Below are 25,146 nucleotides of genomic sequence, written 5' to 3'. Positions count from 1 at the left end.
GGTGCATGCCTGTAGTCCCAGCTACTCGGGAGGCTGAGACAGGAGGATCCCTTGAGCCCAGGAGTTTGAGGTTGCTGTGAGCTAGGCTGACGCCACGGCACTCACTCTAGCCTGGGCAACAGAGAGAGACTCTGTCTCAAAAAAAAAAAAATATATAGAATAAAACAAAATATATAAATAGAAGTGAACAGTATTTTTTTTATATCCCGGGACAGTCTAGAAAGGATCACTCTACTGGAGTAACAGCTCCAGGTAGGTAGACACAAAGTGTCTGAGGCATTGTGATTCAAGGACTTGCCTAAGACAGTGTCTCCTGTGGATCACTCTGAGGAAAAAAATAACCATGGCTATTAGGGAAGTTATTCTGAAAGTAGAGCTGGATTTTGTTGTCCAACATTAATATTTAAGGGAGGAAAAAGCATTTCTTACCCTATGAAAACAGAGAAAACTCAAAATGCATCTGATATATTAATATTCATTCAACAACCATTTTGGAATACCTGCTAGATGCGAGGCACTAGGATGCTAGAAATGTACGATTAACAAGAAACACAACAGTCCCTAACATCATAAAGTTTACAGTTTAGAAAGAGGTGAAGATAACCAAAAAAGCAAAGACAGAAATAACATGTGGAACAAAATAGGCATTTTCCATCCAAATTTTGTTTATAAGGTTATATGTCTCTCATCTACATACATATTCATTTTATGATAGCATTCCATCATATATTTTATAATTTAACAGATATTAAACTTGTGGCCAGGCGCGGTGACTCACACTTATAATCCTAGCACTATGGGAGGCCGAGGTGGGCAGATTGTTTGAGCTCAGGAGTTCGAGACCAGCCTCTACTAAAAATAGAAAGAAATTATATGGACAGCTAAAAATAAATATATAGAAAAGTTAGCCGGGCATGGTGGCACATGCCTGTAGTCCCAGCTTCTCGGGAGGCAGAGGCAGGAGGATTGCTTGAGCCCAGGAGTTTGAGGTTGCTGTGAGCTAGGCTGAAGCCACGGCACTCTAGCCTGGGCAACAGAGCGAGACTCTGACTCAAAAAAAAAAAAAAAATTAAACTTGTAAACATGGACTTTGAGAAACTGACCCTTAAAAGATTATTTTACATTAAAAGATTGGGAACAACATGAATAATAAAAGATCTTTGTTCAAAAAGAAAAAAAAAGTTATGTGTAGAAGAATAAAACTTGGTAATGCATGAAAAAAAGTAATTTAAGAATAAAAGTTTATGCACTACTAGTTGTATGTGCAAGAAAACTAAAAACATATGCACATAAAATCTTGCACACAAGCTATCATTCACAACAGCCAAAAAGTGGAAACAACCTGATGAATGGATAAACAAATCGTGGTCTGCCATACAGGGAAACACGAGCTAACCATAAAAAGGAATGAAGGACTGACATGTGCTATGCATGGACAAACCTTGAGAACACTATGCTAAGTGAAAGCAGCCAGACACAAAAGGCTACAAAATGCATGATTCCATTCATATCAACATCGAGAATAGGCAAATCCACGCAGACAAAGTAGAGTAGTTGTTGCCAAGGGCTGGGAGGATAGAGCAGGCGAAGGGATGGCCAAGGGGTGTGGGTTTCTTTGTGACTAGGGAAAACATCCTAAAATTGATTGTGGTGATGGTTGCACAACTCTAAATATACTAAAACCATTTAACTGTACCCTTTAAAAGGGTGAGTTTTATTGTATGTAAATTATATCCCAATTAAAAAAATAAAGATTTTAAAAGGATAAAATTTATAGTATCATGAAGCCAGCAGCACTGAAAATATAAACTTAAGGAGACTTCCTTAAAAAGATGACAAGAAACACACAACCAATGTTATCATAAAATTATTGATTTGTATCTCCAGTTCAGTCAACAAAAAGGCTTTTTAACATTAAGCCACGAGAACCATTACCAAAAAAAAAGTACTTACCACTTCTATTTCCAGTAAGTTATTCTTATTTTCAAGTGTTCTGACACGACTAGTAGCTTCATTCAAAGCACTATCTAATTGGCCACATCTAAAAACCATAAATTTAGTAGGTTCAGTTAGAATATAAAATTAAATACTTTTTAAAGTATTACATAAATCTAACTGATTTCTACATATGATATAAAACAATTTCTCTAATGTTAGCTAAGATCCATGATGCCCTTTTAGAATATATCCCAATGAATCTGAAGACATTATACTAAGTGAAGTAAGCCAGTCACAAAAAGACTAAGTACTCTCTGATTCTACTTATGCGAGTAGTCAAATTCATAGACACAGAAAAAAATAAAATGCTGGTTTCCAAGGTCTGGGGAAAGAGAATAATGAGCACTTATTATTTAATGGGTACAGTTTTGCAAGATTAAAAACTACTGGATCCTAGCTCTCTGGGAGGCCAAGACGGGCGGATCTTTTGAGCTCAGAAGTTCGAGACCAGTCTGAGCAAGAGCGAGAGCCCATCTCTACTAAAAAAAAAAAAAAAAAAAAAATAGAAAGAAATTAGATGGACAACTCAAAATATATATATAAAAAATTAGCCAGGCATGGTGGCGCATGCCTGTAGTCCCAGCTACTCGGGAGGCTGAGGCAAGAGGATTGCTTGAGCCCAGGAGTTTGAGGTTGCTGTGAGCCAGGCTGATGCCATGGCACTCTAGCCCGGGCAACAGAGCGAGACTCTGTCTCCAAAAAAAAAAAAAAAAAAAAGTACTGGAGATAGATGATGATGATGGTTGCACAACGTGAACATACTTCAGCCACTGAATAGTAAAATGCTTAAAATGGCAAATTTTCTGTTATGTATATTTTACAATTTGAAATTAAAATTTTAAGACATAGAAGACTGCATAAAATAGGTTGATCTTAGTTATGAAAATAAATCTTTATCCACATAGATGCATTATGCTTTCTAGAAGGATGTAAAAAATTAAGTTTGATATGTTGAGAACAGAGGTTGAGTGGGGAAACTTACTTTTTTTTTTTTTAAACAAGGTCTCACTCTGTTGCCCAGGCTGGCACCATCATAGCTCACTGTAACCTCGAACTCTTGGGCTCAAGTGATCTTCCTTGCCTCAGCCTCCGGAGTAGCTGGGACTATCACAGTGTATCCCACCACACCCCTTTAATTTTTCTATTTTTTATAGAGATGGGGTCTCAGTATGTTCCTCAGGGTGGTCCTGAACTCCTGGCCTCCCAGAATGCTACGATTATAGGCATGAGCCACCCTACCCAGCCCCAAGACTTAATTTTCATACTACATCGTCCCATACCATTTCAAACTTAACATGAATGTATTATACTTATAATTAAAGACTTTTTCAAGTTATTTATCACAGACACTCAAAATAACAAAATACAAAGAAGAATTCAGGTACCATTTTGACTCTGTTTAATGAAGCATTGTGAATATTTATTTATTTAGCACCAATTATACACCAGGTCTACATTAAGCACTTTACATTCATCTTCATAATCCTGTGAGTTAGGATTATCACTGGTCCCATTTCACAGAGGAGAAAACAAAGCCAGAAGTTCCTCACTGAAAGTCACATGGGGTATAAGCAGTCACACCGGGAGTCTAAGCCAGGCAGTCAGGCTCCAGAGTTCAACCTCTTAACCACTATGCACTAACACCTCTCAGAGATGAAATACAGACAAGACTATTCTTGAAAGATCACTTTAATAGTGAAGTATAAGTATACTAACTGTATTTGACTGTTTTCATTAACACACAGATTCTGATCTGCCAAAGATCACTGTCTCCTGAGTTGCAACTGCGACATAATAAGCTGATATCACAGCTGCCCAACAACATAAGTGTTAATGGCCCCATTTGCAGTACCAGTGGGATTCTCCAATTTACAATTTTAAGTTGGAAAAAATGGGTGTGTGTGCTGATAACACTGGTTTTTGTCTTGAGGGAATCATTTCTTCAGTTCTAAATGATTGCAAGCTTCTCATTTTGTTTCTGCTGTCCTCTAACACACAGCTTTTATACTGTAAACCAGATCAAATCCTTTTTGGGAAGTAGTAGAAAATAACGCATTGCTATTCATTTGCGTGGTAGTTACTCTCTCACCCAAGATTGCCGCTGTTATTAACTATTACAACACGGCCATTTACTTAAAATCCTGACTTCCAGTTTGCTTCACCTGCATTTGCTCATTGCTCTATGCGCTCCAGCATCTTCTAGACATAAAAATGTTTTAATTGGCTATCATTGATAGTGGGTGCCTTCTTTAGCATCCTGTCTTTAACCTTAAATCCACTGTTTTCTTCTTCCATAATTCTGTTTTCCAACAGGAAGTATGTATAGTCATCTCTGCCTTCTTTAAAAACTAAAAGAAAAAACAAATTCCCCTAACCTGCTATTTTGCTATCTATGTTTTTCTTTTTGTCTAAAAAACCTAAACCTGGGCCAGGCACTGTGGCACATGCCTACAAAACTGGCACTTTAGGAAGCCGAGGCAGGAGGATCACTTGACGCCAGGAATTGGAGACCAGCTTGAGCAATATAGTGAGACCCCAACTCCACAAAAAATAAAAAAAAATTAGGCCAGGCGCAGTGGCTCACGCCTGTAATCCCAGCACCCTGGGAGGCCGAGGCAGGAGGATCACCTGAGGTCAGGTATTTGAGACCAGCCTGAGCAAGAGTGAGACCCCCATCTTTACCAAAAATAGAAAACATTAGTCAAGTGTGATGGCACAGGCCTGTAGTCCCAGCTACTACGGAGGCTGAGGTAGGATGATGGCTTGAGCGCAGGAGTTTAAGGCTACATGCAGTAAGCTATGATGATGCCACTGCACTCTGGTTGGAGCGACAGAGTGAGACTCTATCTCGGAAAAAAAAAAAAAAGAATGAGAAAAAGAAAAATTAGCCAGGCGTGGTGGCACACACTGTCCTGCTACTCAGGAAGCTGAGGCAGGAAGATCACTTGAGCCCAGGAGTTTAAAGTTGCAGTGAGCTAAAATGATGCCACTGCAGTCTAGCCCAGGCAAAAGAGCGAGACTCCGTCTCCAAAACAACAACAACAAAAAACCTAAACCTGCCATTTTTTTTTTTGTCTGGCTCTTTCAATCACTTCTCCCTACCATTGCAACCCCATCACCAAAAGCAAAATGAAAGCTGTAGAAATGTCCAGGAATAAGACAGCCATATTAACTACCACGGCAACCAATAACTACTTAGTATAAAGGCTACTTCTCTCATGATTCTGAAAGTTAAACTTAACTGGATGGAAGATTTTAGTTCATTCCTAAGCTCTCTGAAAGTGGCTTTATCTTTTCTGCATCAAAGAAGACCTCCTTGCTATCATCTAAACTTGCAATTTTCAGTCTGTTTAAATCTCATTTAATTGTAAAGTATTTTGCAAGAACTCTATTACTAATACCAGTGAAAACATCAAATTTTGTGACTGATTCTCTCTAAAATAGGTATAAAGCCATCTCCAATATAAAGTCACTCTTCCCTGCATGTCTATTGGGGTTTTTGTTTTGGTGGTTATTTTGTTTTTAAAACACAGTCTCACTCTGTTGCCTGAGCTAGAGAGCAGTGGCATGATCATAGCTCACTGCAACCTCAAACTCCTGGGCTCTTTGATCCTTCTGCCTCAGCCTCCTGAGTAGCTGGGACTACAGGCCTATACCACCATGCCTGGCTAGTCTCAAACTCCTGGCCTCAAGTGATCCTCCCACTTCAGCCTCCCAAGGTACTAGGATTACAGGCATGAGCTACCACAGCCAGCTTCTATGGGTTTTCTTTGAATGGGATGGTTGCCTCCACACATTCATGAGAACTACAGTATTTTAAAGTTATGCATGTCTGGGCATAAGAAAAAGTGGAGAACTGTCACAGGACATAAGTTATAGACTTATTCAGGATTCCATAGTACTAACCCTCCCATAAATAACATCACTTTGCATATATGAAATCTGCTCAACTGTTTCAGTATTTTCCCTATATAAAAAAATGGCTTTATCTCAGTGTATAAGAGATTGGTTCGATCTTTAAAAATAATTACTTAGGCAAACATGTCTGTGTTAAAATTTCAAATCCAAAGTATATGTCTTCAAAGTGTTTTATTATTACAACATATTATACTTTCATAGAAATAATATCTTCAAGGTGGAGAAACATTAACTTTACAGTAAAATTTAAGTTTTACCTGTCTACAAGAATTTGATTGGTTTTTTTCCAGTCTTCAACTGCAGAGATTTCTTTTGCCTCCAGCTTCTGTTTCAAACTACTTATTTCTGATTCATAATAAGCTCGAAGATCTGCTATGTGTCGGGCATGCTTTTCCTTCAGATTCTGCCTAATCCTGTTGGTGAGAAGTGAAAAAATATGTTAGTAAAGTATATCCTTCCTGTCTATCCCATAAGAGAAACCAAGATCACAATAATTCTTGCAATTAAAAAACAGTATATTTCTTTTGCACACCCACAAAATAAATAAAAGATGAATATATAAAAAGTTGACAATATGTTCCTTGAGGTGTTCTGAAATAAAAAAAAAAGTTGATAATAAAGTAAAAAAAAGATTTTTATATGCTCTATCTTAAAATGCTATCTCTACGATTTTATACATTGTTGAAGTTCAATAAAAATCATTTCATCATTCAGATATCACAGAAAATCTATTTACATTACAAGCCATTCACTGAAATACATACTTGGACAGTATCACAGGATCTTCCACGCAAGTCAACGAAATGCACTCTGGGACCCCGCTGGCTGTACTTGGAAGCTGGGATGGACTGACAGAGGCGGAAGCTACCATGACAGTGTTTTCTTCATCCACAGTGTTGACTGAGATATCATTACTGGTGATAGTATATACAGAAGGAAACGTGGAGCTGGTCCTGCTTTCGTTTTGGAATGCATGACTTTTCCAAGAGTCCACTGGGCAAGCTTTTGTATTTGCAGGATATTTGGGGAATCCAGATAACTGAGAAGCAATATTACTTGCTTGTGAAAATGAGTCTATGTCAGAGTGACTAGACATACTAGGTTCTAGAACAGAGTCTGGTGAAAAGGATATTCTGTCATCAAGGGCATTCAAAAAGTCATGTGGCTGAATCCCTGAAATCTGCTGATTTGGCTTCATGTGTAATGAGGGATCTAGAGTCAGTACCTGGAAACCAGACAGACAACAGTAAGGTCTTACCCTCAGTATTCGGTTTTTGCTTGCTTGTTTTTAAATGAGTAGGCTTTAGGTCTCCTAGAGAAAATAAGCTTAATAGAAGTTAGAGTCAGGAAGCAATGTTCATTTTCACTCCACAGACTGTTCACAACTTTACCTCTGGAGGATGATTTGGGTTGGAAGCAGAAGTGAGATTCCTCTCAGGTAACTGCTTGTTTTCCCTTTGTTTTTTATGATAAATATCCTTCAGGGATGGTAGCTTCATCTCATTACTAGTATTAGGCTTTAAAATATAAAACAAAATTATTTAAATGGTATTATCAACAATGAAAAAAATCGACTGGTATCAAAATCAGCACCATAAAAATATTTTTGAGACATTTTAAACAAATTGAAAATCTAGACTGTCAGACTTACAACACAAGTGTGGAAGTCACTGCCTATTACTAAGAGTCTCCTTCAGAATTAAATCATTTTCCTATCTCCTAAAAATGAATATTAAAGGGATAATTTCACCTTAATTATTAATATTTAGCAGGCTATGAACACTTGTAAAGAATAAAATCATTTGGTAGTCTCCCCACTCAGAATAAAAATCATGTTGTGAGGTAAGAAAAGACTTCATAATGAATGATTGAAGCAGGATGAGAAAATTCTGGCCAAATTAATTTAGAGTGACTCAGGGATAAGTATCAAGAGTTCCTCATCGATGTTGTGATAGATATGTTTGTTTAAAAAACAGTTTGCAGACAAAAAAGTGTTAAGAAGTTACCCAGTGAAAATAAACCCCATTTTTCATAAGTAAAATAAGAAGCTATGACCCTTTTCTTCCCAGACAGGGTCTCATTCTGTTGCCCAGGCTGGAGCATAGTGATGTGATCATAGCTCACTGCAAACTCGAACTTCTGAGGTCAAGCGATCCTCCTGGCTTGGCCTCTGAATAGTTAGGACCACAGGCACATGTCACTACACCCAGCTAACTTTTTAAAAATTTTTTGTAGAGATGGGATCTTGCTATGTTGCTCAGGCTGGTCTCCAACCCCTGGGCTCAAGCAATCCTCCCCTCAGCCTCCCAAAGTGCTGGGATCACAGGTGTGAGCCACGACTCTAATTTCTAAAGCTTGAAATCAGCTAGCTTTTCTACGCTAGAAATGCAAAGAGGTCAAAGGTCCAAACATTAAATCTTTGGGCTTGCTGGGCACAGTGGCTCCTGCCTGTGATCCTAGCACTCTGGGAGGCCAAGGTGGTAAGATCACTTGAGGTCAGTTCAAAACCAGCCTGAACAAGACCAAGACCCTGTCTCTACAAAAAATAGAAAAATTTGCTGGGCATAGTGGCATGTGCCTGTAATGCCAGCAACTCAGGAGGCTGAGGCATGAGGATCACATGAGCCCAGGAGTTGAGGTTGCAGTGAGCTACTATTTCAAGGTGGGACATATTGTGGGGTGTGTACCAATTAACCCTGGGCTTCAAAGTTAAACTTAACATTGTCTCAAATGACACTGAAGATTCAACAAGATATACACTGAAAGCAGTGAAAGAACACATTCATCTTACAGCTTTAAACTTATGTCTCATTCCCAGACCCTACACAGGCTGCAGAGCACCATGAATTAATACTTTTTGATAAACCCTATAACTAGCTAATGAATAAAAAACAATTAATTATACTTTTAGTGTGTGAATTAAAGGCATTAATTTGCTAAATCTAAACTCTTAAAATGTACAATTCCCATAATCCTGCTTTGGAATTTTACTCTTTACATACCAACAAACCGAAGCAGCCTTTTCAAGACTTAAGCTTATGACAAGCAGCAGCACTCTGGCTCCAGCTGCAGCCCGGGCAGTCCTTGCTTCATTGCTCGGGCAAACAGCTGGAGTTATTCTATTTAGAACTCATGGTAATAAAAGGTACCATTTTTCACCACTTTTATGTTTTCTTTTCATATTTTAACATCTCTGAAGTGAGGATGCCTCTTGTAATTAATAGAAGACAATCCTGGAGACTACAATGGAACACCTAAGGGCCACTATTTAAGGGAAGGGCCAGTCAGATGTGTTTAGCAACAGTCTCCGTCTGGGAGTCAAAAGTCAGCTAGTCCTACATGATCACTAAGCCAGGTAAAAACTCAGCACCACAGCACCAAGGCCTTTCGTTCTTTTCTCAAGAAATGCTGGGCCAGACACAGTGGCTCACATCTGTAATCTCAGCACTTTGGGAGGCCAAACCAGGAGGATTGCTTGAGGCCAGGAGTTTGCAACTAGCCTGGGCAAAACAATGAGACCCCTGTCTCTATAAAAATTTTTTTAAAAAGTTAGCCAGGCATGGTGGTGCACACTTGTAGTCCCAGCTACTCGGGAGGCTGAGGCAGGAGGATCGCTTGAGCCCAGGAGATGGAGGATGCAGTGAGCTAGCATGATGCCATTGCACTCTAGCCTGGGTGACAGGGCAAGACTCTGCCTCAAACAAGAAAGAAAAGAAAAATAAATTAATTAAAAAAATAAAAAAAATTAGCTGGACATGGTGGTACACACCCATAGTCCTAGCTACTCAGGAGGCTGAGGTGGGAGGATCACCTGAGCCCAGGAGTTCAAAGCTACAGTGAGCTATGATCTCACCACTGCACTCCAGCCTGGGTGACAGAGTAAGACCCCTCTGTCTTATTCTTAAAAAAAAAAAAAAAAAAATACAACAAGAGCAACAAAAAAAAAAACCCACAAAAAATACAAACCCAAATCACCAATGCTCTTGGTGCCCTGAAGGAAGACAGCATGTTGGAAAAACACAGAAACCAACACTGAGTTGAAAAGAGAGAAGTGTAGGCCTCTGAGGAGAAGTTTTAGCCATTCTTATTTCATTTGTTTTTCTTTTTAAAGTATGTATAAGAGTTATATGACAAAAAAATCTGTTTAAGTCTAAAAGCTCTTCCCATAATAAAATATAAATTCTAAAGTGGTAAGAAAGCATCACATCATCCTAATTCTTAAGTTTCTTTTGTTGGTAGAATATGAAATGGGAAGCCTTAAGACTGATGGCATCTGAGACTGAGCACAGTGCAGCGCAAGCAAACGCACTGCTGCTGGAGAGAAGTCCCAGGGAGCCCCGCAGCGGCAGAGCCTGCAGCCCTCCGTGCGCCGCCCACCTCGCCTCCCTGCCGCTTCATGTCTCTCTGTGTTCATCCCCTCCCTTTCCTCAAGTACGGAGTGTCGGTTCCTGTCACACTGCGCTACTCTAATGCAGACGTTGCACTGGTGCCCCCTTTGCCCCGTCTGTACACATCACTTTTACATGTCTCGCGGTTACTTTAATTGTATCTCCGCTTTTCCCAACCTACACTCTCATTACCTGATCAAAATACAGACGTGAAATATGCACACTGATGATGTACACATACCGAACAGTTTAATTTTTTGCTCTGAAACTTAAGAAGTTGACACTTCTTGCTCAAAGAAAATTAATACAACAAATTAAATTGCTCATAATTACGGTACAAATGGATCAGTGGGAGGTGTAATAGGATTAAAAATCAATACCAGGTCTGGGAAAAGGCGAGGAAGTTAATAGCTGAGGATCTACTACATATAAATTAGTAGGTACAAACCATTTAATTTCACTAAACACTAACCAATATTTTTAAGTCCATTTTTAAGTAGTTTCCTAAGATTACACAGAGAATAAATGACAGAGACAGAATTTGAAAACAGGTAAGTATGATTCTACAGCCCATGCTTTTTCCAGTATTTCTGAAGTTGAAAAATAAAAAATTCATAATGGAGTACTTAACAATTGTAAAACACAAATACACACAAACATACAATGTGTTTTTAAGTTACCTGCCCGGGTAACATATCTATGGAGGATGACGGTACAACAGTCTTCTCTAAAGTTTCAGGCAAAGAGTGATACGTGTCCTTCTCCTCTAATTTCCAGTAAGTCAGTCCTAACGTGCACAAATACACAGAATAAAAAAGCATGAAGAAAGAGAACGAAGAAACTGGTTTTTGGCTATCTGGTTAAAGCAAGTTGAATTTTGATGGGAAAAGAGTCACATGAATGCTTTACCATGTAAGAGTCCTAACTTGATACTAATATTTAAAGCTGAAATATTATTAAAAGTCAAGATGAATTAGCACAATTTAAAATATATTTTAAAATAGATGATTTCTTTACGAGTAGTACAGACATATGGAATCAATGCAAAGAATTCAAATGTTTACCGAGCACCTACAGTGCCAGGCTAGGGAGGCAGGAGGAGTAAGACACGAATAACAAGTAAATTACACCCCATATACAGTATGTGCAAAGGTGGTAAGCACTCTGATTAAATTTTAAAATGGGATTAACGGGGTTTTGTAGCTGGGGGGGGCAGACACTATTTTCAAATAGGCTGATCAGGGTTGGCTCACTGAGAGTATAACAATTAAGAGGGAGTTAGGCATTTTAGCCATGTATGAGGACGTTCCCCCACAACGGGGGGTGGGGTGGGGTGGGGGGGAGGCGGAGTTGGGGGGAACATTTCAAGGAGAAGCAGCAGCCAGTGCAGAAGTCCTAAGAACACATGTGGCATATTTGAGCAAACAGCCTCCCTGCTCTAGCACAGAAAGGGAGAGTACAGATGGACCCTGACCTATGATGGTTCAATTTACAAATTTTTGACTTTACAATGGTACAAAAGCAATGGGCACTGAGTAGAAAATGTACGTTAAGTACCCATACAACCATTCTGTTTTTCACTTTCAGTACGGTATTCAATAAATTACATAAAATATTCAACACATAAATAGGCTTTATGTTAGATGATTTTACCCAACTGTAGGCTAATGTATATGTTCTGAGCACACTGAGCTATGATGTTTGGTAGCATGGTATACTAAATGCATTTTCGACACGATATTTTCAATGTCCCATATTTATCAGGACATAACCCCCATGAGTCAAGGAGCATCTGTCGTAGAAAGTGAGATCAAAGAGTTATCAGGTCTGGATCAGCTGGGCCTCGCGGGCCTCTATAAAGACTCTGGCTGTTATTCTGAGAGACACAGGCAGCCACTGCAGAGTTTTGAGCAGAGGAGTCACATGATCTGACTTCTCTTTTAAAAGGATCACTTTGGCTGCTGTGTTGAGAACAGACTGACAGATGTAAGTAAGGGTGGAAGCGGGGAGGCTGTTTAGGAAGCTTGCAGCCACCCAAGTGACGGATTGGGGGGGCACCATTAGGGTGGTAGCCGTGGAGGTTGTCAGAAGTGGCTGGATTCTGGAAATTTTTGCAAGACAAAGCTGAATTCATCCTGATGAACTGGATGTGGGATATGGAAAAAAAAAAAAAGGAGTCAGTATATAAACCCATTAAGACTAGAAAAAGCTCACCAGGGCATGTAAAAAGTGGCTTACAGAGGGTTTGAATTTATTAATTCATTTTGGAGCACCTGAAAAAGGCTAAAATGATGTTTGCAGGTATTTGAGATAATTGTAAAAGTACTTCATTCTGTCTTCACAGAACTTGCGACAAATTAAGTAAGAAAGTCAGAGCTATCAGAGGAACGCCACAACACATAAAACACTGACAAAACCACGATAATATATTGTATCTGATTATCACCCCCTGATGAGAAATGTAGATGAGTTATTGAAAAAAAAAAAAAAAAAAAAACTGTTTAAAAATGTAAGTACCATACCTGTTCCTGAATCAGACATCCAAGAATTTGGAGTTTCATCTGGTTTACTGAGATAAAAACCACAAGGATGTGAAGCAGCAGCAAAGTCAGACTACAATTCAAGAAAGAAAACTATTGGTTGACAGCTAAAAATCATTAGGCACAAACTGCTGACCCAAGAGCCAGGCGTCAAACCCAGACAGAAACCTCCAGAAGGTTCATGAAGAAACAGGAAAGCCTGGTTTCCCCATGGTTACAAGAATGCAAAATGATAGGCATTAACAGTGAAGGATTTTCTTTTCTTGTATAATTTACAAAGTTTATTTTTTGTAAGTTATTTTCTCTGTGGAGCTGGAAGGAGAAAATTGGGGGCAAGTGCTATTTAATGAGTTCAGACCTAAAATGTACTCATAATTTGTCACCTACTTCCAAAAAAAACTTGAGGTGCATAAAATTAAAGTCATTTAGTATAAAAGTTCATATAAAAGCCACGATAATTCATTTTTATCATTACAACTATTAATACAGTAAGTCAAATTAACTCTGAAAACCACAAATGAGTGATATGAACCTAAAATATTAGACTTACATACAAATAATTGGTTTTTAGTCCCAGAAAAGGCTAAAAATGCTTATCAATTCTAATAAAAATTCTGAGCAAATCTCTCCTCACAGTATCTCTGACATTGTCACAAGAAATATATTTTCAGAGATATGTGGCAAGAACATTTCTATGAGAATTTTTCTTATCAGTTCCATTAACAAACTTTTAATTCCTGTTAAAAGTATACAAGTTGTAAATGCTTACAAGCACCCACGAACCCACTGCAAAAGTGAGAACACACTGAGAGGGTGACATTCTATTTGCCAAGAACAGGGATTAATCCATCAGCCTTATAAGGTACCACTTAGCCTCTTTTTCATTGAGAGACATTCCTAAGTCATCTCTTGTTTTCTATAAAACTCCTACCTGTTTGAATTTGTCTCAGTACTTAAGGCCGGTAAAGGTGACTGGAGAAGTCTAAGTCAAATAATCCCAAATAAAGTATTTTGTCCTCATCCCGATTCTGAGGTGCATTCAATGCTCTTGGCTGACGCACACAGTGGGCTGCGGCGCTTACCTTACAGAGCTGCCTGCTGCACTCCTCTGGGCAAACAAGGCATCCACTGAACAAAACAGGCCCAGCTTTTAATGAAAATAAAAGTAGGGTGCCGTGAAAAGCCCTTCTAAATGTAAACTCTCTTAGTCCAAGAAGCTGGCCTAAGCCTAACACAAGGATCTTCATTAGTTTCAATGTACTAGTCCATCTGAAAAACCTCCAAAAAGTCCTTCAGCCTGTGAAATGCAAAAGTCAAGTCTGTCCAAGACAAAGGTCCAAAGAAACAAAGAACTACTTGAGCTTTGGAAAACCCTTTTGCTAAACAATATACAATTTCAAGATGTACTTCAAAGTAGCTATTACCCAAAATAAGCTATTAATATCAATGTACAAAAAGAAAATTGGATCAGAAGAGAATTCTGGTAACAAGCATTCCCTGATTTACAAAGAAACTAAAAACAATGAGAAAAAAAGGAGCAAATAAAGAGGAAAGTTCCAACTTTTATAAAATCCAGAATTATGAAGGTAAGAAATGCATTTCAGGAATGCTGTCTGATTCACCAACCACAAGTGCAAGATCATTTAACGCTCAGACATATCAAACAAATTTGATTTTCCCTAATGATTTAATATCAAATATATTATTCACCTAAAAAAAGGAAAAATAAAGCTTGTCCAGGAGATGATCAATAAAGAGAAAGATTCAGAAGGAATCACTGCCTGCTCAGAGCCCCTACTCTCCCCGACTAGTCACGGGAGAAGGCTACTTCTCAGTCCACCTGCCAGGCCACTGGGCAGCAGATCTGGCTGAGGGGGAAAGGCAGGCGAGGCCAGCAGTTGCCAGACTTTAGTACGTATCAGAATCACCTGAGGTTTAAAACTCATGATGCACAGGTCATGCCCCTCAGGGAAGAAGTCAGAACACCGGGGATCAGCAGTCAGGATAAGGAGATTTTTTTTAAGTCTCCTCGGGTGATTCTAATGTACTGCAAAGTTCAGGAACCCTTGGGCTACACCAAATAGATATTGAGTTACAAACAACAAAAGACAGCAAGAAAACCAGTGAATCCACCAAGGACATAACCACAAACTCAAAATTTGTCAGAAGTGGAAAAGTCGCCACAGAGTTTTAGTTTTAACCTTAAAAAACAGAAGAAACGAAACTACTACGTACAAAAACATTCTCCCTTTATGCCAACCTGTTCCAATGAAAAAGAGCAGTTTTCACCCCAGTTTCCAAATGTTTTTATGCTATCGTAACAAAAAACGATATACCATCCTTGATGGCATGCAGGGCCAAAACAGTACAACTAGCAACACAGTAAACCTAAGGGCCTTTGTAGAACAGAACTACCAACGTGGTACTAAAGGGCTTCCCTAGGCCACAGAAGCTTTTGTGGTTCATGGAACTTTATTTCCTTCACCTTCCTCCTCCTCAACACAAACCTGAGAAAGTTCAAAGAATGGTGCTATCAGGAAGCCTAAATATCATGAATTGAAGAAAATTTATTGACATAAAGGATAAATAGTGCCTTACGAAGGCTGAGGGAAGTCTTATGACTTCGTTAACAAATCTTTTTCACAGAATGATGGAAAGACTATGTTTAGATGATCAAGACATGATCAATTTCTAAAGGTATCTGGTTTGTAGAGAGAATAGATTTTGCAATTTCAACATATTGTATTAAACAATGCTATGCTGTGACAATTTAGGCCAACAAGTGCTATAAAGATGTATTGAAACTTAATTAAATTTCTTACAACTTGGATTAAAAATTCAGTATTGTCCAAATTTCAACTTAACTTTTTTTTTTTTTGAGACAGTCTTCTCTGTCACCCAGGCTAGACTGCCGTGGCGTCAGCCTAGCTCACAGCAACCTCAAACTCCTGGGCTCAAGCGATCCTCCTGCCTCAGCCTTCTGAATGGCTGAGACTACAGGCTCTTGCCACCACACCTGGCTAATTTTTTCTATTTTTAGTAGAGATGGGGTCTCCCTCTTGCTCAGGTTGGTCTCAAACTCCTGGCCTCCAGTGATCCTCCCGCCTCTGCCTCCTAGAGTGCTGGGATTATAGGCGTGAGCCACTTCACCTGGCCTATACTTTTTTTTTTATAAAGGCTTCTTAAAGTATTCAATATTCAGTGTTACTTCTTACAACCTGATAGTAACATAAATTATTTGAAGGTTTTTTAAAAACAATTAAATGGATTACTCTCTGGCAATGTAAACATTTGCAGTACAAAGAGAAATAGGACCTTTATAAATGATTCGTTTTTTATAGTATTTTATCCATCATTAGCTTTGATTTCCAGCCTACTAAAGAAGCTATACTTATAGCAAATCATTATTTCCAATCTTTTGAGTCAGCAAGAGAAAGATCTGTAAATGAACAAATTAACAATACCAAAGAAAGGGAAAATATTGTCGATAAACGTGCAGTAAGCCCAGCATAATCACCAGTAGCGGAAGCATGCCAGGAGAAAGTGACTGGTCACCTACTCTCTCAGCTGGTGGTTTCTTGCTTTGCTCATTTGCTGGCTTAGATCTTGAACATCCGTCTTCTACATGTGCTCTCTTTGGTTGGTTCTGCTTCAGCCTTTGTGCCCATGACGTTACAGATGTACTATTTCAGAAGAAAAACCAAACTTAGATGCTGTCATTCACATATAAAGCTAAACACCAATAGATACTGTGTCAGGAGAAAATGGTTTGTTTTTTCAGTGAAAAGATGATGGATTTTTATTACTAAATAATTCACTTTCTTTTTTCAATTTCTTACTATCAAAGGCAAAGTAAACAAAAAGACTATTTAAGACCAGCCTAGGCAACGTAGCAAGACCCCATCTCTACAAAAAATTTTTGAAAATGAGCCTATAGTCCAAGCTACTGGGGGACTAAGGCGAGAGGACCACTTGAGCTCAGGCGTTCAAGGCTGCAGTGAGCTGTGATCGCACCACTGCACTCCAGCCTGGGTGACAGAGTGAGACTCTGTCTCTAAAAAATAAAAAAAATTAAAAAAAATAAAAAGACTAACAGTAATTAACAATACATAGCATCTGTAGCCATAAAGCAAAAACCAGCACATTCGTACCCCCCAAATGCTAAAACTCTCTCTATAGTAAAAGCATATTTATTAGAGTATTTATATCAATACTTAGTAAATAAGATTTGTGTTGCTGTATAGCTAAATACCTTACTTTGGATGACACATTTCAGAGATATAAAACTGAAAAATTAGAATAAACTACAAAATTTTAAAAGATTTGTTTTACAAACATTCATCCACAGTTTACTAAAAAGTCTCCCAAATCATCAGTCATCAAAATGTCATCAAACTTACAAAAATTCTTCTCATATATAAAACATAAAATTTGGTATGCCTGTACATAATTTTTGTTACAAATCACGTGAACATGTGTGACAAAATTCCACTATTAATACAGTCCTGTCCTCTAACTTTTGGCAGGTTTATAATGACTAGAAAATAAAGGCATTTTTCTGGCAAGGCTTCCTTTAAGAGTTTAGTAATCTTATAACATTGCTAATGGGAAGAAAGTCATTTCTCCCTAGTATATAGTGTGCTTTGTTTATTTCAATTTTCTACAGGCAACAAATAAAAGACTTTTTTTTTCTTTTGAGGCAGGGTCTCACTGTATTGCCCAGACTGGTCTCGAATTCCTAAGCTTCAGCAATCCTCATGCCACAGGGCCCGAGTACCTGGGACTTCAGGCACATGCCATTATGTCCCACAAAAGACTTTGATTTTTTCCCTGGTAGAGATGGGGGTGTCTCACCACGTTGCTACCGTATCTCGCCAAGACTTTGATTTGACGGTAAAACCGATAAATGTTCAAATACATCTCATTCTATTCTAGTCCAAATAAAAGGGACTCTATTTACTAGATTATAAATGTCAAAAACAGGCCAGGCTTGGTAGCTCACACCTGTAATCCTAGCACTTTGGAAGCCCAGGCATTTGAGGCTGCAGTGAGCTATGATGGCGCCACTGCACTCTAGCCCAGGCAACAGAGCGAAAGACTGTCTCAAAAAAAAAAAAAAAGTAATAAATAAAACTCCCTTCAGCGGAGAAATTCTACTTACCTATTTGCTTTTCCACTGTATACTTCAGAAATCTTATTTTCACCAAGAAAATTATGTTCAAATTCACCAGGAAAAATGGAAATATCTTCCTTTAAAGATGCACCAAACTCTTGGGTAGTCTGTATATAAAAACCCTTGTTTTTCACGCTGTCTACAAGCGCATCAGGCTGCACCACAGGTGCTACGTACTGTCCTTCAGAAACATCTGTGTGTTCCATGAACTCTTTAGGGTCTTTAAGTTTGTATGTATTTAACGCTGAGACACAAAAGGTACCATATCCACTGCTCACTGAGCTACTGTCCATGTTACAGTCTGGTTGTGATGAGGACGTTTCTTGATACATTTCAGGTTCTTTAGATTTAGGGTAACTGATAACAGATTCATTTCTCTCACTGTTTTCAGAAAAAAAACCCATCTGACTTTCTGAAGACACTTGTTTGCATGAAGAACTTCTATCATAGGAAGTCCAGGAAGCATTACTCGTCTGTAATTTGACTAAATTTTTTATCTCCTCTTGTATACGCTGGAAATAAAAAGTTATAGATTTGGGTAAGAGTATACTAAATATCACATTTTTGTAAATGTTATGAAAATATCATGTTTCAAAATATGACAAAATATTACCCTAATGGTAATATGCTTTATCTTTAGTTTCTAAACAAAATTGATACAATGTATTAATTGGTTTTTCTGCAAATCTTACAAATATAAAAAAAGGAATCAAAATAAGTGACAACTTACTTGAATTTGGTTGTGGAACTGTTCCTGCTGGGCAACTATCTGTTCTTGGCATTGTTTTTCAACCAAATTGAATAGTTGTAACCACCTGGTCTATTAAATTATAAAATGTATTAGTTAAAAATAATTTTTAACTTCATATTTCATAGAAAAATTCCTCCAGTGAAAAGGGCCCTTTTTAAAGTAATTTTAAATGTAAAATTTATAAGCCAGATTAAACAGTTATAAAAATATATTTAATGCAAAATATCCAAGGACATAGGCTTGGGTAGCTCTCTCTTATGTAACCTGTGATCTGGGTACATCTTATTTTTCAAATGGAATCTTAATTTGATGTCATCTGCTATCATTTCTGATTAATCAAGAACTGGTAGTTACACTTTATATTTGTCTTAAGTTCCTCACTCTTCCTCAAAACAGCTAATGATGTTCTTGAACACTAACATTGTACCCAGAAAAAGTATCCCACATCCCAAAATAAGAAATAGTTTGGTATTATAAGAATTTAACCCCTAATTTAATTTATTTGTTCTTCAAGTAAAAGACTCTTTTAACATCAGATATTACAGTGTTTCCAAGCAATGCAGAGCTGGGGAAAAAAAGGAATGAAAAAGTGACTTAGAAAACCAATGGAACTGCCTGTGACTCCCTTCACAGCCCCCTTGTAGGTCACAGTCCATCCTGATTCACAAGAGCACTGTCCTGACGAGAGTATGCCAAAATATGACAAGAGAGGGGGCCTGGAGCTCTCCAGAAGGATAAATTCAATCTTAAGCCTGGTATCGGCCGGGCGCGGTGGCTCACGCCTGTAATCCTAGCACTCTGGGAGGCCGAGGTGGGCGGATCGTTTGAGCTCAGGAGTTCGAGACCAGCCTGAGCAAGAGCGAGACCCCATCTCTACTAAAAATAGAAAGAAATTATATGGACAGCTAAAAATATATATAGAAAAAATTAGCCGGGCATGGTGGTGCATGCCTGTAGTCCCAGCTACTTGGGAGGCTGAGACAGGAGGATCGCTTGAGCTCAGGAGTTTGAGGTTGCTGTGAGCTAGGCTGACGCCACGGCACTCACTCTAGCCTGGGCAACAGAGTGAGACTCTGTCTCAAAAAAAAAGAAAAAAAAAGCCTGGTATCCTTTCAGCAATAGACTGCATGCAATAACACCCAATATCATTAAGTAGCTACCATGAAAACTAGCTTCCCTGTTTAAAATCTTTCAATGTCTTTCCACGCCTAGTTCTTCTTTACAGGGCCCTGCGCTGTCTGGCTCCTGCACACCTCCAACTTCACCCTGCCCCCTCTGTCCCTTGCTTGCAATATGCCTGCCCCACCTGCCCCGTGAGCCCCTTTCTGTTCCTTGAGCATGCCAAAACTGTCTCCACCTCACAAGGGAGAAAGGGTACTTGCTGGGCCCTCTACCTGGAAAGCTTTCCCCACAACTGACAACGTGACTGGTGTCTTCCCATCCCACAATTTCAACCTGTCACCTTCTCCAACCATCCTAACAGTTCCTCTCTTTCCTGTCACCCTATTTACTTCCTTCACAGTGTTTACCACAATCAGAAAGTATCTCATTTGTTTACTCTGTTACCTGTCTGTCTCTCACCCCTCCCACTCTAACTCCCAGCACTCCACTAATCTGTGTGGTCCTGGACAAATAAATTTAATTTCTTTGTGCCTCAGTTTCCAAATTTATAAAATGGAAATAACATCTCATAGGTCCCCAAGGGGATTTAATTTTAAATTTAAAGATGATGCATGTGAAGCAGTGATCTCAATGGGGAGGGAACTGCATTTTAGAAATCTGTGGGGTCATGGTCTTCACAAAGGGAGGGGGCATCACTGGCATGTAGTGGGCAGGGTCCAAGTATGCAAATCACAGGACAGTCCTTCGCAATGAAGAGCTATCCTGTTCACTTTATATTATAAAAGAAATATCTTGCACTGCTCTCAAATCACCAAAAACAAATAAGTTTCAGAATTTCATCAGAAATTGGTCACCCCTTCAGAAAAGCATGTCACCAATGGAGGTGCTGCTCACACCACCTGGATCATCAACACATCACACTGTATCAGTCTGTGTTTGCAGCTGCTGCACTCACAGAGAATCTATGTACAGGTCAACATCAGACTATGTCATTGTGTCTTCCAATGAAGAAGTGATTGAGCACTTACATATTATAACTTTTAGTTCTCCTTTATATCACATTTAGGATAGTATGTTGATTTTTTTTAAAGTGGGTACAGGTAGGTTATATTATATATGAATTTCATAGTCCTAGCTACTCAGGAGGATCACTTAAGCCCAGGGGTTTGAGGTTACAACGAGCTATGATGCCACCACTGCATTCTAGCTTGAGTGACAGAGCAAGACTCTGTCTCAATCAATCAATCTATAAAAATATATAAATTCAAGAAATTTTACTGAAATGGCCAGAAGTATACATCATATTATGTCCAAGTTAAAAATATTTTTTTTTTTTTTTTTTTTTTTTTTTTTTACAAAGTCTCATTCTGTCGTCTTGGTAGAGTGCAGCAGTGTCATCATAGCTCACTGCAGCCTCAAACTCCTGGGCTCAAGTGACCCTCCTGCCTCAGCCTCCCAAGCAGCTGGGACTACAGGTGCTTGCCACCACACCCGGCTAAGTTTTCTATTTTTTGTAGAGATGGGGTCTCACTCTTGCTCAGGCTGGTCTCAAACTCCTGGCCTCAAGCAATCCTCCTGCCTCAGACTCCCAAAATGCTACGATTATCCAACTAACATTCCATTTTTAATCTCATCATTTACAATGCCATTTTAGAGGTCTTTGGCATTAGCATATACTGATTGTTATATGGAAAAAACATTAAAAGTATATGAAAATTTTTAAAGTATATATTAATAGTCATTTTTATAACTTCAATAATCATGGATAATAAACATAAGTAATTACACTAAGCAGTGGCTGCTACCGAATTCTTAAACCACGTAATCTTTCATTCCACTTACTCTACATTCTGAAAACACAAATTATGGCTCTAAAAGTATGATTAATGTTTAAAACAAAATCTAGTACTAAGAGTTTAATAGTGTTTTACACATTTCTATAAAGCATTACCAAATCTAGTGCTGGGAAAGTCTACCTTGAGCATTATTCTATGAAACAAAATTTATATACGTATTCTTTTAACTGTTAAATTTTTATATCACAATTTAACCCACAGACCAAAGAACCACTGATCTGAAAGCAATAGAATGCAATGTATCACAGCTGAAGGTAATGTTACTAAATAGAAGCCTTAATTTATAATTAGAACATTTAAAATATTTCAAAGTGAATTTTTTTTCCAAAATGATAACAATTCCATATAAGTTACTTAAAACATTATGATTACTAACAATTTTAATAATTTCAGATTTTCAGTTCTCTGAAAAGACATTTTAGTTCACATTTAATATACAAATTAGTATATCTAATCACATGTATTTAAAAAAATACTTTTGATTACCTTTTCCACATTTGTTCAATCTTGTTCCACAATTAATATACTTGACATGTTAACAATAACTTAATTGTCATGCTCTTCAGGACATAAGTTTCTAATAATTAAGAGTTTAGTAGAGGTATGTTTAAATATAATTAAAATTCCAAAAATAAAACTAGATACCTCACAGTTTTTCCAAAGTTCCGAGTCAGTTCTTCCGCTGTTTTGTAGCTCTTGCATTAAAGAAGTCAGGACTTCAACTGCCCCTTGAATGACAGATGGTCTGGTCTTCCCTGAGAAAGAGGATACCCCATTTGTACTAAGGTGGGGACTATTTCTGCTGAAACATAAATAATTCAAACGGTTTTCTTCATTCTACCAAAGTGTTGAATAATTCAGCAGTTCAAGATTTAGCAGAGCAGTACAAAACCACTGATATTTAATCCTTCTAATGGCACCTCATTTGTTGAAAATCTGATAAGTTTGTCCACAAAAGGGAAATAACAGTGAAAAGACAGCACTGTTTAAGAACACAAGAGAAAGACCTCTAGAAGTGAGAGAACAGTCCAAAGTATCGGCAGAAAATAAAGTTTGTGCTAAACAGTAAGAAAAATGTCCAGCTTCTCTGATCTAAATTACTCCAAAGGATTATCTCACCCCACTTTTAAGAACAGCCCTTCATTGTGTAGCCGGGATTCTTTTTCTACTGCCTACAATTACAGTCAAATCCCATTAATTGGATCCCTTAATTTGGTGTGATAAGCTGATGCTTATCTCTGTGGTATCACTGAATAAAAGCTGCACCAAGCAAATTAGCAGCAAATATTCGTGACCTATTTAGCTTATTTGTGTGCAAAATAGCACTGCTTCCTTCCAGGAGGACTGCTTTACCAAAGTTGAGATGAGTTTACTTCAGATGTGTTTTATAAACAAAGTATAATTCAGGACATTAAAATTTGTTTAAAATCCAGTCACCAAAAAGTCATTTTCATTCTTCACAAAGAATTTTTGAAAAGAGAACACTGGTGAAAATAGTAAAATTATAAAGTTAGGAGCAGATAAAATACTAATAAAAAGTCAAAGGAAAGAACAACATAACATGTTGTGGACAGGGGTTTACACAGTCGTTATAACTGAGTTTAAACGTGGCCGATTTAACTGCCAGTCATGATGAAAGGGCGACAAGTTCAATTACATAACTTTCATTAGCAAGGCCTATTTAGGTTCCTCCAGAAAAAAAAAAAAAAATCAAACAGTATGTTCTAAAGGGAATTTCTTCTAGAACTGGACTTTAATAGGGCCACAAAGTGATTCAAGAAACAAAATGTTGGCCAACTTTTAGCAAGTACATATAGACTACTGTGGCAGACATCTATTTTGGACCATTTCCTCTCACCCTACTTTAATTTATGCTTTCTCGTTTTATTTTACATATTCTTCTAAGCTATCTTAACTTCCTCCTGAAAAGGGCAGAGAATGAACAATTTTAAAAAGTTATTTATTATATACAATTTAAGCCAGGTGTGGTGGTGCGCATCTGTAGCCCCAGCCATGCAGGAAGCTGAGGCGGGAAGATCGCTTGAGCCCAGGGTTTGGAAGTGGCAGTGAGCTGTGGCTGAGCCACCGCACTCCAACCTGGGTAACAGAGTGAGACCTCATCTCTAAAAAATAAAATAAAATAATAACAAAGCTATTTGCCTCTTTATCAGGAGGCCCAGACTGCTGTGTTTTTCCCTTCTTGTACCTGCTTTTTATAGGTGATCTCCTCTCCAATGGTCCCTGCCTCTTTGCTATTTCTAAGCTACTATAAATGTGGAAACCAAATAATCAAGCTTGCCAGACCATGTGCAAATTGAAAGTAAACAGGCTCTGATTAAAAACAAACCAACCATGATATCTGTGTTGGGAGCCATAAAAAAATTTTTTAAAAACAACCAACCATGGAATAGTTTAAAAATACAATGCATGAGGCACATTGTTTGATAACATCTATTTTTTCTACTCGGACTCTGCTTTTTGCTTACTTCCTAATATTCAACTTTAATTGCTATTAATACTTTCGAGATTGGTGAACTATGTCTGCAATGTAAAACATTATCTGTATCATTAATTTAAAAATGTATAAACAATATTTAGGCAATTAAATTTTAAAGATATGCTTGTAATTTACCAAAAACAAAAGAAGTGTAAAGGAAACTACAACTAGCAAAACACGTTTTCACAACGTTCCTCATGCAAAAGCACATTTCTTGGAGAAATGAAAAACACGGAAGGACTGAAACTATTCTTAAATAACTATCCCTGAACAGTTCCCAATCATAATTCTTGTTTTAAAACAAATACAAATCAGTAACTATAACACTATTTGGTTAAGTTGGTAAACTATGCAAATAAAGCTATTTTGATTTGCTGTGACATTAAAGAATATCTACCCCCTTCTTACCTATTGGTATTTAAGTTCAGTCCAAGAGAATGGGGAAAATTTTTGATATCAGATTCTACAGAAGATGAAGCTTTCTGTAAGGTTTTCACCAGGTCAAAATCTCCCATAATGTGCAGAAATTGTTATACTCTTTTATTTGAAAATAAAAGTTCTTTGACTGTTTGAGGAAACTGAATCCGTGTCATCTTCAGATGCTTCATCGTCTACCGGCATTTTCAGTTGCTAACATTCAGAACCACCAAATATCCTAAACTTCCAAGAGAGTCTGAAAATGAATGAGGAAAAAAATACTACTATAAAAGGCCACTAAACCTAGCAAGTGTCTTTTCATGGCTTTGGAAACCTTGACTTCTTTCTTACAAATGCTGTCAAGGACAGCAACATAATTCATAATAACCAAAATGTTATCAAATGTCTATTAATAGACGAATGGATAAACAAATGTGGATTATCCATATAATGGAACATTATGTAGCAATAAAAAGGAAAGAAACA

At 37.9% G+C, this 25,146-nt stretch overlaps 1 protein-coding gene across 1 annotated transcript in view; it reads right to left on the bottom strand.

The window, feature by feature from the left end:
• Positions 1–24,758, bottom strand: part of MPHOSPH9 (M-phase phosphoprotein 9) — a 43,521-nt gene extending 18,763 nt beyond the window's left edge. Inside the window, exons 1-11 of the mRNA XM_069497229.1 lie at positions 24,652–24,758; positions 22,392–22,545; positions 18,748–18,837; positions 18,006–18,529; positions 16,404–16,527; positions 12,827–12,917; positions 10,985–11,091; positions 7,308–7,433; positions 6,681–7,141; positions 6,174–6,329; positions 1,954–2,041 (exon numbers count right to left, since the gene is read on the bottom strand). Coding sequence (XP_069353330.1) covers positions 1,954–2,041; positions 6,174–6,329; positions 6,681–7,141; positions 7,308–7,433; positions 10,985–11,091; positions 12,827–12,917; positions 16,404–16,527; positions 18,006–18,529; positions 18,748–18,837; positions 22,392–22,545; positions 24,652–24,758 — 2,028 coding nt within the window. The remainder of the gene's footprint in view (positions 1–1,953; positions 2,042–6,173; positions 6,330–6,680; positions 7,142–7,307; positions 7,434–10,984; positions 11,092–12,826; positions 12,918–16,403; positions 16,528–18,005; positions 18,530–18,747; positions 18,838–22,391; positions 22,546–24,651) is intronic.
• Positions 24,759–25,146: the final 388 nt, after the last annotated feature.

Source organism: Eulemur rufifrons, chromosome 21 (genome assembly GCF_041146395.1).
Source record: "Eulemur rufifrons isolate Redbay chromosome 21, OSU_ERuf_1, whole genome shotgun sequence".
In the NCBI taxonomy this organism is placed as follows: Eukaryota; Metazoa; Chordata; class Mammalia; order Primates; family Lemuridae; genus Eulemur; species Eulemur rufifrons.
Note: the sequence above shows the minus strand (reverse complement) of the source record. Positions and strands in the feature narration are given on the sequence as shown.